Source organism: Phocoena sinus, chromosome 8 (assembly GCF_008692025.1).
Source record: "Phocoena sinus isolate mPhoSin1 chromosome 8, mPhoSin1.pri, whole genome shotgun sequence".
NCBI lineage: Eukaryota > Metazoa > Chordata > Mammalia > Artiodactyla > Phocoenidae > Phocoena > Phocoena sinus.
In genome coordinates, this window is record NC_045770.1 from 14,127,455 (window position 1) to 14,143,468 (window position 16,014).

A 16,014-nucleotide genomic window follows, 5' to 3' on the forward strand; every position below is an offset into this window, starting at 1 on the left:
GTGAAGGTAGAGCAAACAACTCAAGGTCTCAAATCCAGGGCCATTTGGCTTCAGTGTTTACCCTTAGTGCAGCGGGGGTGAAATTTGGAGCCTGCACAGAAGTGGAAATCAGTTCCCTAATGTAGCAGTAACGTGGGTATCACATAATAAAGCATTCTTCTGCTCTCAATATTCAAGGCAGATGAACCATAACAGAATTCAAAGTAAAGCAGGGACTTCCCTGGTAGCACAGTGGATAAAGACTCAACACTCGCAATGCAGAGGGCCCGGGTTCAATCCCTGGTCGGGGAACTAGATCCCACATGTATGCTGCAACTAAGAGCTTGCATGCACAACTAAGGAGCCCACGTGCTGCAGCTAAGACCCAGTGCAACTAACTAAATATTAAAAACAAACAAGCAAAGCAAAGTAATGATGATTCAAAATATCACTCCTGACAATATTTATTTGCCTCACATTACTTTAAAAAAACTCCCCCAAAACAACAATCCTGGGCTTACATGGTTTCGTTCCATTTCTCCACCCTGAAGGTCATCAAAAGTGGTGATCACTTTAAAAAAAAAAAAAAGTGGTAATCACTTTTCTACCATCATGTTAGAATTCACTGTTATCTCAGAACTATAGTTATTCACTTGTTTTATTAACTTCCCTAAACTCTTGAGACCCAAAGTGAGATGACATCAAGGTAAAAATGCAGGCCAATCCTTAGGGGAAACAATAGCTATTTTAACAAGTGGTCTATAATTCAAAACCACACAACAGTGTTTGAATTGCTTTTGGATTGACAAACACTGGAATGCATTAAAACTTCGAGGCTCTAAAGATAACCTTTTTTACTTTGTGCAAGAAGTCCAACATATAATTCTTATAAAATCCACCATATCTATTTACAATAGCCAGGACATGGAAGCAACCTAAGTGTCCATCGACAGATGAATGGATAAAGAAGATGTGGCACATATATACAATGGAATATTACTCAGCCATAAAAAGAAACGAAATTGAGTTATTTGTAGTGAGGTGGATGGACCTAGAGTCTGTCATACAAAGTGAAGTAAATCAGAAAGAGAAAAACAAATGCTGTATGCTAACACATATATGTGGAATCTAAAAACAAAAAATGGTTCTGAAGAACCTAGGGGCAGGACAGGAATAAAGACGCAGACGCAGATGTAGAGAAGGGACTTGAGGACACGGTGAGGGGGAAGGGTAAGCTGGGACGAAGTGAAAGAGTGGCATGGACTTATATATACACTACCAAATGTAAAATAGATAGCTAGTGGGAAGCATAGCATAGGGTGATCAGCTCAGTGCTTTGTGACCACCTAGAGGGGTGGGATAGGGGAGGGAGGGAGGGAGACACAAGAGGGAGGTGATATGGGGATATATGTAAATGTATAGCTGATTCACTTTGTTATAAAGCAGAAACTAATACACCATTGTAAAGCAATTATACCCCAATAAAATGTTTAAAAAAAATCCACCCATACGCTGCATGTGTAAATCCTATGAGGAATAGCGTGGTGCTATAAACTTATATATGATGTACTTCTTTCAGCTCTCCGAAGGGTATAATTCCTGAAAGGCAGGTGTGGCAAAGAAAGAGGGAGCTAAGATGATCAGTTCCTAAGGGATTTCTGGGATTTTCAGATTTCAGGCTAGGTCTTCTGTAAAGGAATCTTCTGCTGCCCACCCCTCATTCTTCCCTCCTAGGCCTTCTGTGAAGGTAGCACTGCACTAACCTTGCTTAGTAGAGAGGGGCTGATAATCAGGGATCGAGATCTCTGAGTTTCATTGTTAGAGGTTGAGATGCAGGAGTGACTCAGCTGGCATCAGCTTTGTAGCAGTCTCAGCCTGCAGGCCTTCAGGAAATGAGTCCCCTAGGCCTGCGTCTCCCTCTGTGGCAAACTGCCACTAAACTCTGTTTTATTAACCTAGCACCAAACACAGTAAGCTAGAGTTGGCTGTTTTACTGTTTGAAAACCTACTATAGACAAGTCAGATAGATAATGGGATAGGCTAGGATTACAAAGGTGAATTAGATACTGTACCTTCCTTAAAAAGCTTAGCAAGGGGAATAAACAAATGTAAATGTGTCATTAGGGTACAGTGATGTGTGCTAGAAGAGGCCCAACAGGAGGGGAAAGGGAAGCAGTTTGGGAAAATCAGAAAAGACTTCTCGAAGTGGAACAGAGATGTACAGGTAGAAAGAGGGTAAAGGCCGAGAGAACAGCATTTATAAAGGTATAGATTCATTAATGGCTAATTAATTTATTCATCTATCTGTATTGAGTGATTATGTGCTTGGAGCTTGGATAGTATCAGTGAACAAAATAGATTTTTAAACATTTCTGCCTTTGTGGGGCTTTCATTTATTTTAGCAAGGTAAAATAATAATCCAGTGAATCATGTTGGAATATAGAAGTTGAACTTTTGGATAAAAAAGCAGGGTAGGAGAAAAGAGTATTTGGAGGGAGGTTTCTTGCAATTATAATTAGGATGTTTGGGGAAGCCCACACTGAAAATACTGAATGAGGTGAGGGAGCCAGCCCTGGGAAGATCTTGGGGTAGAGTATTCCAAACTGCGGAACCAGTCAGTGCTAAGGCAGGAGTTGCCTGGTGAGTTTGAGAAAGAGCAAGGGGGCCAGTGGGGCAGGGTGAGAAAGGAGAAGGGTAGAGGTGGATGAAGTCGGAGATATAATGGAAAGCCAGATCTTGTTGGGCCTTGTGGCCCACAGTAAGGACTTTAGCTTCAAATCTGAGGCGGGAGCCATTGAGGGTTCTGAGCAGAGGAGTGACATGGTATGACTTACACTTTGATACAATCACTCTGACTGATGTAAATAGACTGTAGACAGGCAAGCTTGGCAGCAGGAGGCCATTTAAGAGGGCATTTCAGCAATCCCAGTGAGAGATGATAGCGCCTTGGTGTTAGTGGTGGAGGTGGTAAGAAATAGACGTATTTTGAAGGTAGAACCAATAGGACTTTTTGAAGGATTGATATAGAACATGAAAGACAGGGAGTCAAGGATGACGCCAAAGGTTTTTAGCCTGAGCAACTGGAAGGATAGAGTTGCCATCAGCTGAGAGGGAGAAAACTATGGAACAGGTTTGGGATGGGGGTGGGGAAGGAAATCGGGAGTTCACTTTGGATATACTAAGTTTGAGATGTCTATTAAACACCCAAGTGGAGGTGTAGTGGCATATAAGCCTAGACTTCAGAGGAGAGGTAGGGACTAGAGCTATAAGTTTGAGAGTCATCAGTTAAGAGGCGTCACTTAAACCAGGAGACTGGATGAGATCTCCAGTGGAATGATGAGAGAGAGAGGGAGAAAGAGAGCGAGAGAGCTGAGCCTTATGTTTGGGATACTCCAAAGACAGGCTGCCAGGGAAAGGAAGAACCAGAAAAGGAAACTGAGAAGTGAACAAAAAGTAAGGAAGAAGGAAGGCCAAAGGAAAGTTCTGGAAGTCCAGTCTATCAGAAAGTGCATCAAGCAGGAGGAAATAGTCAGCTGAGTCAAATATTGCTGAAAGAGCAAGTAAAATGAGGATTGAGAAGCGACCCATTTAAAGTGTCAGAGAGCAGTTTCAGTGGAGTGGTAGGAATGAATGCTGGATTGGAACGGGTTGAAGGGAGAACAGGATTTGGAGACACTGAATATCGGTAATTTTCAAAAAATATTTATTTATTTAGGCTGCACCGGGTCTTAGTTGCTGCACACGGGATCTTCGCTGTGGCATGTGGGATCTTTAGTTGCAGCATGAGGGATCTTTAGTTGTGGCATGTGGGACCTAGTTCCTGAGCAGGGATCAAACCTGGGCCCCCTGCATTGGGAGCGTGGAGTCTTAACCACTGGACCACCAGGGAAGGCCCTGAATATTGACAACTTTTGAGGTGTTTTGGTGCAAAAGGGGGCTAATTTTGTAAAAGATGGGATGTGTATACACTCACAGGAACAACAGACAAAACAACAGGAAAAGGGGAGAAATGATAGCACAGACATTGAACGGAGGGATTGGCTTTTAAAAGGAGCATGAATTGGGAATTCCCTGGTGGTCCGACCGTTGGGACTCTGCACTTTCACTGCCGAGGGGCTGGGTCCGATCCCTGGTCAGGGAACTAAGATCCCACAAGCCACAGGGCCAAAACAAACAAAAGGAAAGAGAAAAAAAAAAAAGGCACATGAACTATCTAGTATAGGCAAGGTGGAGAATATTTATGGGTGCAGACAGTTTGTGAGAATGATGCTGTGGGAGCCAATGGAAGTTCTTCAATTGCTGTAGTTTTCTTAGTTAAGTAGTAAGCAAGGTCATCTGCTCACAGAAATAACCGTGGCCCAAGGAAACACAGTGTGGTTGTCAGGTAGTACTAGGTACCATCTGAAGATTCTGATCATGAATATAAAGTGAGATTAGCCACCTTGGCTGTTTCCCCCAGCTACATTCAGCTACATGGGTGCAAGTACGGACTACGCAAACTTAGCCGAGGATGTGGTTTTGGCAAATGAGGACAACAAAATGAGTGAGAGGGAAAGAAGTTCAGGGTTTATTCAAAAGAGTGATCCCGATTGACCATGGAACATAAATAAGCCGGGAGAAGAGGGGACATCGAGGTGGTGAGGGAGATGGCAGCATCAATTTATTGATGGTCATGGTGACTCCAAATTCATATAGCTGGGATATTACAGGGAATGGGCTGGGAAGATTATAGGTGGTCAGAGAGAGGGATGCGTGAAACCGAAACTATGGAGTGGCTGAAATTCCTTGGTAACGACAGGAATGAATGCCCAGGGAAGGTGAGACATAATCATTGGACTTAAGGGAACTGAGCCCAGTTTGTTGGAAGGACAATTTATGTCAATAGTTCTCAAACTTTAGCATGCATCAGAATTAAACGGAGAGCCAATTCAAACAGAGATTGCCAGATCCCATCCCCCGTTCCTAGGTAGAACTGAGAATTTTCATTACCAAGTTTCCTTACTTTGAAAACTACTGATCACGTGTATGTTGAAATGGCCAAGAATTAAGACGGAACCCATTTTGTAGAATGACAGAAAAGCCAGGAGAAAAAAAACATCAAGAAATAAGAAGAGTGGCCTGGTGACTGGTAATAAAACTGCAACCATCAGGGCAGTGGGGTACATAATCTGAAAACTAGATTTAAAGCTTTTGAGTTTTTTACGGGGACTGGTAGAAGCTGTGTGGCTGAAACCCTGGTTGGTAGCAAAATGTGATTACACCAAGGCTGAAGGCATGTTGTCAAGGGCCTTGCATGTACTTATCAGTATTTTAATAGTATCGGTGGCCTTTCATTTGGTAAGCAGGCCTAGTGTTAAGTTCCCTGGTAAGGAATCTCTGGTGGAATTGCTACTGTATTTATCTCGAGTCATCCTGATCATACCAATTCGTATTCCAGTAGAAATGAAAACCATATTAATTAGGAAATACTTAAGTCTCACAAAGCTAGATATCACTTATATAAGATTAGGTAGGCTGACATCTGATTTGCAAGAAAGCTTAAACAGCTTGACAGTAGGGGCAAAGGATCTGAGGATATACAGAAAGCACTGCAGAATGGAACCATGAAAACGTGAGGGGAGTATACAAGGAGTGAAGGCAGGGCAGAGGCTACACATGGGATCACCACCTGGGCCCAACTTGCGATTCTACGGATTACTCATGGATCCTAGCCAAATCACTGAGTGTTTCTGCAGCTTAGTTCCTGACTTCTTAACACATTACTGACCAGGGGATTTTTTGCACAACTAACTCCGTGGCTGTAGTATGCCTCTGATCAAAAATGTCTTAAGTGGGTCTATCATTTGTGCCACATGCCTCAGAGGGAAGTTGAGGGCTAAATGAGATAGTGAAATGTAAAGTGCTATACAAACATAAGATGTTAAAAAAGTAAATTATATTGAGCTATCCTTAGAAATCAGGGCAGAATATGTACTTAGGTATATAAAAGATAAGTGGAAAAGAAAAAAGAAGCTTATCCAAGGAGAGTAATGCTGAGGCATATAGAACAGAGGATTAAGTATGCAACGTGGACAGAATCACATTCAATGTGGTCTTGAAATGCAAGCCTCAGGAAGGCTTTGCTGTTATTGACAATTTATGTATAATAACTTTAAGACCACATGCACCCCATGCATATTCTACCCTAGCTTTTGTTAATGGATGTGAAATTGCCCGCTGCTGCTAGACTATACAAAGTGAAGGCAGGGATTGTGCCTTGTCTAAGTCCTTCAATGGGTTTCCGTTCACAAGCCACATGGTACTCTAGCTGCATGCTTAGTTACCTGTCTCACCAGATCAAGCTCTGTGAAACAGGTAACAGTCTTGTTCATGAATGTTTCTACCATTTAGCATACCTGGATTTAGGAGGTGCACCAAAATATCTGACTTCAAACTTAACTTAAGTTGCTAGTGGCAAACACCTGGCATGCAAAAATCCAGTGAAAGACAGTCTGAACAGTTCTCTGCTAGGAGGCAAGACTTTTGGGGTTTAGGAGGACAAAAAGTAACAGGCCTGCAGAAGTCAAGTGGCCGCTTCATAGTCCACTGCTATTTTAACCAAGGAAATTCTGTACATACACTATTAGCCACCCTACACCAGAGCTGTTGCCATACGGCAAAGGAGGAGGAAGTAGCAGTGGAGTGAGTAGTAAACATTTATTTTGAGGACTTTCTGGTGTGACCATGTAGTTAAAATAAAGTCACATTACATATCATGAATCGACTTGCCCTCTGTAGGTTCTTACTAGTGCTAGCTGATCTCATACCTTTAAATTTTTTAAAAATTAATTGCACTGCTCACTCACATATGCAATAGAAAATTCATGAAAATCACCATTATTGTAGTAGTGTCTTTTCTGTCTGTTGCTATGCATATTTTAAGTTACTGAATGCCTTCTGAAAAGAGGTAGTTTCAGTTTTGACCACCTGCAGTAAGTTAGGCATTACTTCACAGTTCAGAGAGTAGCAGTCTCTCCTTGGTGAGTTCTTGCCTATCACAAAGAAAAGCTGTGCCCTTTATTGGCTAAAGCAGCAGTGTTCAAAACCAGTCGGTAAATTTGGGATAAAGGTTCAATACTATCAAAGGATTAATACTATATTGTGAGCCATGATGCTTTTCCAATATGCAATCATCTTTTGCTTATCATCAGCTGGTATTCCATGTTGTGCAGTGGCTGCAAAGAGAGTTTACAACAGATTTAGAAACATACCAACGAGACATTCATAGATGGTAAGAACCCCAGGAAAGGCCAATGAATGATTAAGTCGCTCCCAAATCCCCAATAAAGTGGCTCAAGATGACAGACTGATACCAATCACTTGTATTTATTTCAGGACATAATATATTATTTTGACCCACGGACGATACTAAACTATAATCCTGTTAAATATCTATAGGATATTTTATTTTTGTAAAGGTAGGTCTTTAAAAAAAAAAGACAGATTAATAAACATATCAAAATAAATGAAAACATAGGTCATTGCTTTCATTCTCTGTCCTAGTGTTAAAGATGTTACAAAGACACACAGAATATCACCCAGCTGGTCTCTTTTGGGGAAGCTATATTCAAATTGACAAAAAGTACCCCTACATTTACAGACACAGCTGTTGTCAAAGGGGTCTTTCTCTGACTTTAGCAAAGAAAAACAGTCCAAATTGTATTCTTTATACTAGGTGATTTAACTAGTATATACCATGTTTGGCACATGGTATTATTTTTCTCCTACTGGAACAAGTTCTTGTTTTCTCATAGCCTTTCCCCAACTTCTCTAAAACTAAGCTTAAATATCATTTATTTCAAGAGTTCAAAGTAAAATGCTATCCTCATATATATATGTACCAGGTTGGTATATTCATATCTATCCTTTCCAATTGCAGGCTAAGCAGAGACATGCATTTAGAGCTGTATTAATGTATTAAAGCAAAAGACAACCAACTTAATATCAAGAGAAATTGTGACCTTCCATGTAGTGCTTGACAGAGAAAACACTGATTCTGACACATTGTCTTATTTTATTCAAATAGCAGTCTGCTCACACATGGTCCAAGAACACCCAAATAATAAAGCAAAGACTGGTCTTCAAACATTATAGCCAATGATGCCACGCTTGCCTATGATCTCGCCAACATAAAACCACATCCACACCTCAGTGGCCACCAAACCATTCAGTAGAGCTTCCTGAAAAAAGAAGCACAAATTTTAATGTACATTTTTTTCTTATATATTTAAAACTATTCTTTTCCAGGATTAAGTGACAGAGAATATAAGGATGCTATTCAAATTAAAGGGGAGTTTTAGTCAAAGTCAAGAATTACTGATGTTAACTTTAACTGCTGAGAACCCTTGAACTTTCAATTATGTAAGGTAAGTAGGCCAGAGCTTATAAATTCTTTCAAAGCATTCTTTAAAGACCTGAACTGACTTAACCCTTTCATTATTAGTTTATGAGACACTTTATGAGCCCTAAAACAACCCACATCCTGGAAATAGCTGCCACATTTAGACAGGGCATTCATATGAAAGGATGGCTATAGGAAGGCAAGTCTCTGAACAGAGAAAGTCTGGCCAAAGAAAATCTGTTGAAAGTTGAAGGGCTCTATCATTCCCTTTAGACATAATTTTTATTCATTTATTATTGGTTTAATTCTTTCAAGTATTCAGTAATTAGTTTCACAGATCAATGTTTTATTGCCCTAAGAGAAAAAGTACACACACACAGCTCCAGAAAACAGCGGTTCACACAAGCACAAATATGGATCTTGAAACTCCAGTTGAAAAAAAACACCTTTCCACAACAAAACTGGGCCTTTTCCTTTTAGCACCTGGAAGTGAATTTGTTCCAATTCTTTTTTCTTTTTTTGGATGTGCTGAGTGGCATGTGGGATCTTAGTTCCCTGACCAGGGACAGAACCTGTGCCCCCTGCACTGGAAGCACAGAGGAGTCTTAACCACTGGACCACCAGGGAAGTCCTCAAGTTCCAATTCTTTAGAATTCTTAAGTCTTTAGATTTTATCTCCACCCTTCACATCATATTATATGCTTCTAGGTTTTGGTATTTTTACCCTCCATGAGTGTTAGCTGCTTGACTGTGATATAGACCAAGAGAGCTTTTGGCCAAATTGGGGATAGTTTTAGGACTACAGACAAAAAAAGTACAGAATCAGCAAAGCAAGCCATTCTATTTAGTACACTAAACAAATAGGAAAGGAAAAAAAAAAGCTGCCCAGTAAAAATGATCACTTCTTTGTTATAAGATTAATAGGAAACTAAGACATAAAATAGCCCAATTATTTCAACCCAGATGACAAAATTACAAAGTATCTTTCTCCACAGTCAAAAAAGAGATTATCTCTCATTATGTTGGTTTCAGCCTCACTGAAAAATACATATATTAATCAAAACAATCAGAAAAATCCCAAGGGGAGACATTTTCTTTTATGCACATACGTTTTCATTTAGCCCATAGTTACCTTAACTGTAAGCTGTTTGAAGCTACCAGTTTGAGCACTATTGATAATTTTTTTCAAGCTCTGAATAGCTGTAGGGATCTCAGCAGGGGTTGGAGGAACCAGCTCAACCTTGGCGTAGTGCCAAAATGTGGCCAATCGAGGCTTCGAGTAAGTCACAGCAGCTGGAAAACAAAACAAAACAAAACCAGGATGAACTCACTAGAGACCGAAAGAAGCAGATGTGTGGGCTGGACACAAATATTTATTCATGCATCCCATTCATCCAATGCTTGTACCAAATGTGCACCGGGTGTGAAAAGTCAAAGCTGCTCCCTGGAAACCAGAGGCTTTTAAAGATGCAGAACACCTGTGTCACAGGGCAGTTCAATCAGGCAGGAAGCTATAAGCACATTCAATTATGCCAGGACTTCACTAGTGGCCAGTACCAGAGTACTAGTACTTCATTTACGAATGGCAAATCTAGTTAACTATAAAGTTACCAGAAATTGTGTTCAAAAACAAGAAGACAGCAGCAATGTAATCATATTGTCTTGTAGAGACCAAAAAATTTGGAGGGAAGAGGTGCAGAAGGGGAGGGAAGGAGCTCTGTAGAATGGCATCCTTAAGAATAAGATTAAAACTTGTCACTATATTGGCCACAAATCCAGATAGAATTATACCAATTAGCACCCATTTTTGGTATCCTCATCAATATGTGCTGGATTAACAAAAGCACAGCTGCTCCTCCTTCAAAATACCACAAATAATAAAAATAAAGCCTACATGTATTGTTAAAAGCAGCCAAAACTTAACTGTTATTAAGCTGAAATTCCTCAAGGTATTTACTATTTCAGGAAAAAAAATTTTAACGACCAGGGTAGATGTGAGACTATGGTAGTGATTTCAGCAAAAGAAAAGGTATTTTATATAAAAATTACAAGACAGCATGACAAAAACAGCACAAATACATGAACATCCATAAAGTGTCTACTGCTTAAAGACAGATAACCCAAAGCTCCTGGTACTTTCCCTATTATTAACTGCCTGTATTTAGGTATTTCACTACTCTTAAAGTTACTATCTCCATCATCCTCTGGCTTAGGGCCATGGGTAAATCTTTAAGGGGACCCAAAGCTCTAACAGATAGTTCTAAATAGAACTGCCAACGCCTGTAAGACGGTGCCATCAAAGAGAACAAAGTCTTGTTTAACAGTCAACAGTCTTTAAAATCATCTTCAACATACAGATATGTTATTCTTTATAAACAAACAAATCAGTACAATGTACACAAACACTGTACTTTAGTTGGTAAATTTGTTTCTCAGGGAGTTTAGGTTAAAAAGTTTGAAACTCCTTTACATGTATACAAGGGATGAACAAAATATAAGTAAATGAATGGTGGATGATGGGAGCCAGGTTTCACACTGTAAGAGAGGGAAGTTATAGATGTGGAAGAAAAGAACAAACCTTGTGGTACTGGATTAGAGTTGGAGACATTCATTATGAACCCATGTTTAGTTTTATATACAGATTGATCAACAAGAAACAACTATAGCTGACCTTTGAACTGCACAGGTCCACTTATATGTGGATGTTTTTCAATAAATATGTACTATGGTACTTCACGATCTGAGGTTGGTTGAATGCATGGACGTGGAACTGTGGATATGGAGGGCCAACTGTAAAGTTATATTTGGATTTTCAACTGCATGGGGGTCAGCGTCCTTAATCCCCACATTGTCCAATGGTCGTGTGTGTGTGTGTGTGTGTGTGTGTGTGTGTGTGTATACAGACACCCATGGGTGAATATACAGATGGTCCCCAATTTTTTTTTTTTTTTTTTGGCGGTGCGTGCGCCTCTCACTGTTGTGGCCTCTCCTGTTGCGGAGCACAGGCTCTGGATGCGCAGGCTCAGCGGCCATGGCTCACGGGTCCAGCTGCTCCGCGGCATGTGGGATCTTCCCAGACCGGGGCACGAACCCACGTCCCCTGCATCAGCAGGCAGACTCTCAACCACTGCACCACCAGGGAAGCTCCATGGTCCCCAGTTTTTGATGGTTCAACTTATAATTTTTCAACTTTACAGTGTGAAAGTGACATACATTCAATAAAAATGATACTTTGAACTTTGATCTTTTTCCAGGCTAGCGATAGTGGGTACCATACTTTTTTGTAATGCTGGGCAGTGCCAGCAAGCTGCAGTTGGTCTATCATGTGATATGAGGGTAAACAACCAACACACAACCATTCTGTTTTTCACTTTCAGTACAGTACTCAATAAATTACGTGAGATATTCAACACTGTTTTCTAAAATAGGCTTTGTGGTAGGTGATTCTGCCCAACTGTAGGCTAATGTAAGTATTCTGAGCACAATTAAGGTAGGCTAGGCTAAGTTATGATGTTGGTAGGTTAGGTGTAATAAATGCATTTTCGACTTACAATATTCTCAACTTGTGATAGGTTTACTGGTACGTAATTTTATTCTAAGTAGAGGAATATCTATACGCACACACCTCCTTGTCCACTGAGAGGGCCTAGAGGCAATGATATTCTAGTACAACAGTCTCCCCATATCTGATTTTGCTTTCCATAGTTTCAGTTACCTGCAGTCAACCACTGTCCGAAAATATTAAATGGAAAATTCCAGAACTAAACAATCCGTAAGTTTTCAATTGTGTGCCTTTCTGAGTAGTGTGATGAAATTTCGTGCTGTCCCTGTTCCATCCTAATGCTGTGTCACAATGCCTACATCATCTGCCCCACCTTATCCTATCATGTAGGCATTATAACATCTCACTCATCAGAAGGGTGAGTACAGTACAATAAGATATTCTGAGAGAGCCCCCCTCACATAACTATTACTGCAGTATTTTAATTGTTCTGTTTTATTATTCTTGTTAATCTTTTACTGTGCCTAATTTTTTTTTTTTGCGGTACGCGGGCCTCTCACTGTTGTGGCCTCTCCCGGTGCGGAGCACAGGCTCCGGACGCGCAGGCTCAGCGGCCATGGCTCACGGGTGTAGCCGCTCTGCGGTATGTGGGATCTTCCCGGACCGGGGCACGAACCCACGTCCCCTGCATTGGCAGGCGGACTCTCAACCACTGCGCCACCAGGGAAGCCCACTGTGCCTAATCTATAGATTAAACTTTATCATAGGTATGTATGTATAGGAAAAAACAGCATATATAGGATTCAGTACTATCTGTGGTTCCAGGCATCCACTGGAGGTCTTGAAACTTACGTTCCATGAATAAGGGGTGACTAGCATAGTCTAGTGGCAAGGAACATATCCAGTACCTAGATCTTAGTTTCAAAATACAACTGTCCAATAAAAGGAACTAGGGTTCCTTGGAGAAATGGCTAATTCTAAGGCTGGGGCAGAGGATACATAAGATGAATCTGGAGAATTCCCTGGCGGTCCAGTGGTTAGGACTCTGCGTTTTCGCTGCCGGGGCCCGGGTTCAATCCCTGGTCAGGGAACTAAGATCCTGCAAGCCATGTGGCATAGCAGGGGAAGAAAAAAAAAAAAGTCTGAAGCATCTTGTAGTACCAGAAAGTAAAGGGGAATGTCGAAGGGACAGAGGTGCCAAAGTGACAGTTCTCAATGACCAAAGCTGGAACAATGTGAGCAACAAAATAAATAACATACTACTGTACTACTGGAGGTACAAAGTTTGAAATGAATGTATGTGAGTCCATACAATAAATGACTGAATAAAAAAATGGGGTTAGAAGAGACAAATCTTTCTCACAGAAGAATTCTATTTAAATATATGTAAATATTCCCTCTTACAGGAGATAGAATCCTGCCCCTGCCTCCCCCAATTTAGTTACTTGCTTCTAAAGAATACAGTATGGAAAGGAAAAAACAGTAACTTTAGGAGAAACCTAGTGAAACTACCTTAACCAAGTGATGAAAGCTAACTTCACTAGTGATGTTATATGGATATCACTTACATCATGATATGTGATTAGGGGACTTCACTTTTGTGGTATTCTTTCTCAAAATCCATAGCTCCAGGGACTTCCCTGGCGGTCCAGTGGTTAAGACCCTGCACTTGCACTGCAGGGGGCACGGGTTCAAACCCGCATGCCGCGAGGTGCGGTCAAAGAAAAAAAAAAAAACAACAACAGCCCCATAGCTCCAGACTAATCATGACAAAGACACCAGACAAATCCAAAATGGGGAATATCTAAAGGATACCTAGACAGATACCTACACAGACATCTTGAGACTGTCAAGGTCATGAAAGGTAAGGAAAGGTTGGGAAACTGTCACACAGGAGACTGGAGAGATAGACAACTCATTGCACTGTGGTACCCTGGACTAGTTCCTGGAACAGACAGAGATTAACTCAAAAAGCTGGTGAAATCCAAATAAAGTCTCAAGTTTAGTTAATAGGAAAAAAAAACAAAAACCAAAAAAAACCCCCAGACTCTATGACCTTTCCAGGGAAGTTTGATGAATTAAAATTACTGATTTCTGTAAGTGTCTTTGTCCTCCAGGAGAATTAACAGATACAGTTAGCAATATTTTAGATATTTAACATTAACATTTAATACACTGAGTTAAGCTATGAAGCAAAATACAGCTCCATTTTAACATTCTGGCCCCAGTTGAGTTCTCCTTTCTGAGTACTTCTGGAAGAATAACAACCTGTATCTTTTAATTATTCATAGTAACAGAGGAAATGGTTGATATATTTCATAATTATTTTCACATTACTTTTCTTTTTGTAAATTATCATTAAAATTAGTTTGCAATTCCCCAAGATGCACCACCGAAAAGATGTGAAAGCCCTGGTAGGAGAAAAAAATCCACCTGAAATTTAAAAAAATTTGCCTCAAATCAACCACAAAGTCCAAATAATCAAGCCACTATTCCTTCTCCTTGCATATGTAAAAATGTAGAGCTTTATCTTAGTCAAGTTGTAAACTTAAGTTCTTTGGTAAAGTGTGTAAACTTATAATAGTAGTGGACTGTGGGGTTCTGTAGGAGAAGAGGATCAAGTATTTAAAGTATGTGACACTGTCAGGCATTCAGTAACTCATTGTTCGACTGCTGATGGAGAAAAGGGAGGAGACAACGAAGAAAATTTGAGCGAAAGCCGTTCAGAGATCTGCGCTTCAACCACTTACTAGAATATAGCACATCTAGCGAAGAAGCTTCCGTCTACTTAACTGATCTCACTATGGGGATAAAACGAATAGCTTGCTACAGGAGACAAATGAAATATTTACTGACATAAGATTACTACCCTGGGCTGTGACTACTCAGGGCTGTTTTGAAACACAGCGTTCTACCAGTAAGGATACATCCAGCTTTTTCGAACAGAAAATCCCCACGAACGCTAACCTATGGTAATAAACATTGCTGCTTACCAATATCCCTTCCTATGCTTACCGGGGCAGGAATATTCGTTCGTAAAGCTCAATTTCACCTAAAAATTCCCTTAGATTAAAGGCGAAGTATCTCAGGATCTGGCCAGGACAAAATACAAAGGCAACGTTCCAAAGGTCACCCATCCTTAAAAATTCTGCAGACTTCCACATACTCCACTGAGAAGCAGACAAGCTGATGCGGCCGCATTTCTGTGCTTTCATGTACTTCTGCCTGCCGTCTCCCACGCTCTCCTAGCGGAGCCATCCCCTCTCTATTCCTCCTCCTGGAGATCGAAGGGCGTCATGGCGGCGGCTGCTGGGCAGCCCCGGCTGCCCACACACTCCCTCCGCTCGCTGTTGCGGTCAGAATTCAGAATCTCTAGGTTGTAGACAGAACCCAAGCCGCAGGCCTGGCCAGCGAAAAGCTAGAGAAGAGCCGCCAATCCGCCTCCTGCCCCCGCCCAGCCTCCACGTTCAGGCCGTGCCCGCCGCGGCTCCCGCCGGCCGCTCGGGTGATCGCCTCCCGCGTCCTCCCCTCGGGTCCTCGCAGGCCTCTCCACCCGCCCGACTACCCGCGTAGGCGGGCTGATGCCGCGCTCACCGCTGACCAGCGCCGGGGCCTTCTCCGCGAGGTTACGGACAAACCGGGCCATGGTTCTAGGACGGAAAGCCCGTCGCGCCGACCGGCCGGCTGAATGTCACCCTCCCGGAAGGACCTTCCGCAGGACCCCGTTCCGCTTCCAAGGTCAGGCCTCCCCTTTCCGCGCCGGTCCAAGATATTTAGGTGTCCTAGTATTTTTCCGGAATTCAGTGGGCCAATTCATTTTCTTCAGTCACAGATGAGAAAGTGGGTACGAGAAGATGAGACTAGAGATCACGTAAAAAACAACGGAATTCCGCAGAGAAACAGGCATTTCTTGGGGCAGCCGCTCAGGGAGGTCCCCGAAAGGCCGGCGCGAGAGGGATGGCGCATGCGCCCTGCGGCGGCGCAGACCTCCACTTTTTTTTTTTTGCGCAGGGTGATTTTGCAGCTTTTCAGAGAGAACGAGGCAAGTTAGGGCTGGAAGGCACCGCTGCTACTTTTCTAGGCCAACATGATCGCCTTACAAAGGCAGAGAGGGTGGGTCCTAGGCCAAACACGGACAGTTAGGTGTAATCCT

The 16,014-nt window shown here is 41.8% G+C and overlaps 1 protein-coding gene across 1 annotated transcript; it reads right to left on the bottom strand.

The window, feature by feature from the left end:
- Positions 1–7,325: 7,325 nt before the first annotated feature.
- On the bottom strand, positions 7,326–15,604 carry ATP5MG (ATP synthase membrane subunit g). The gene is made up of 3 exons (XM_032641421.1): positions 15,456–15,604; positions 9,492–9,652; positions 7,326–8,198 (listed from the first exon to the last, which is right to left on the bottom strand). The coding sequence occupies exons 1-3, from the start codon at positions 15,505–15,507 to the stop codon at positions 8,100–8,102; spliced, it is 312 nt and encodes a 103-aa protein (XP_032497312.1). The 5' UTR covers positions 15,508–15,604; the 3' UTR covers positions 7,326–8,099.
- Between the last annotated feature and the right edge of the window lie 410 nt (positions 15,605–16,014).

What these genes read in the sequence shown, in the direction of transcription:
- ATP5MG (XM_032641421.1), bottom strand. Translation starts at nt 15,507, where the DNA reads ATGGCCCGGTTTGTCCGTAACCTCGCGGAGAAGGCCCCGGCGCTGGTC. An exon ending in GGCCCCGGCGCTGGTCAGCG is followed by an intron (nt 9,653 to 15,455) that starts GTGAGCGCGGCA and finishes TTTGTTTTCCAG; the next exon opens with CTGCTGTGACTTACTCGAAG. An exon ending in TCAAACAGCTTACAGTTAAG is followed by an intron (nt 8,199 to 9,491) that starts GTAACTATGGGC and finishes TTCTTTTTTCAG; the next exon opens with GAAGCTCTACTGAATGGTTT.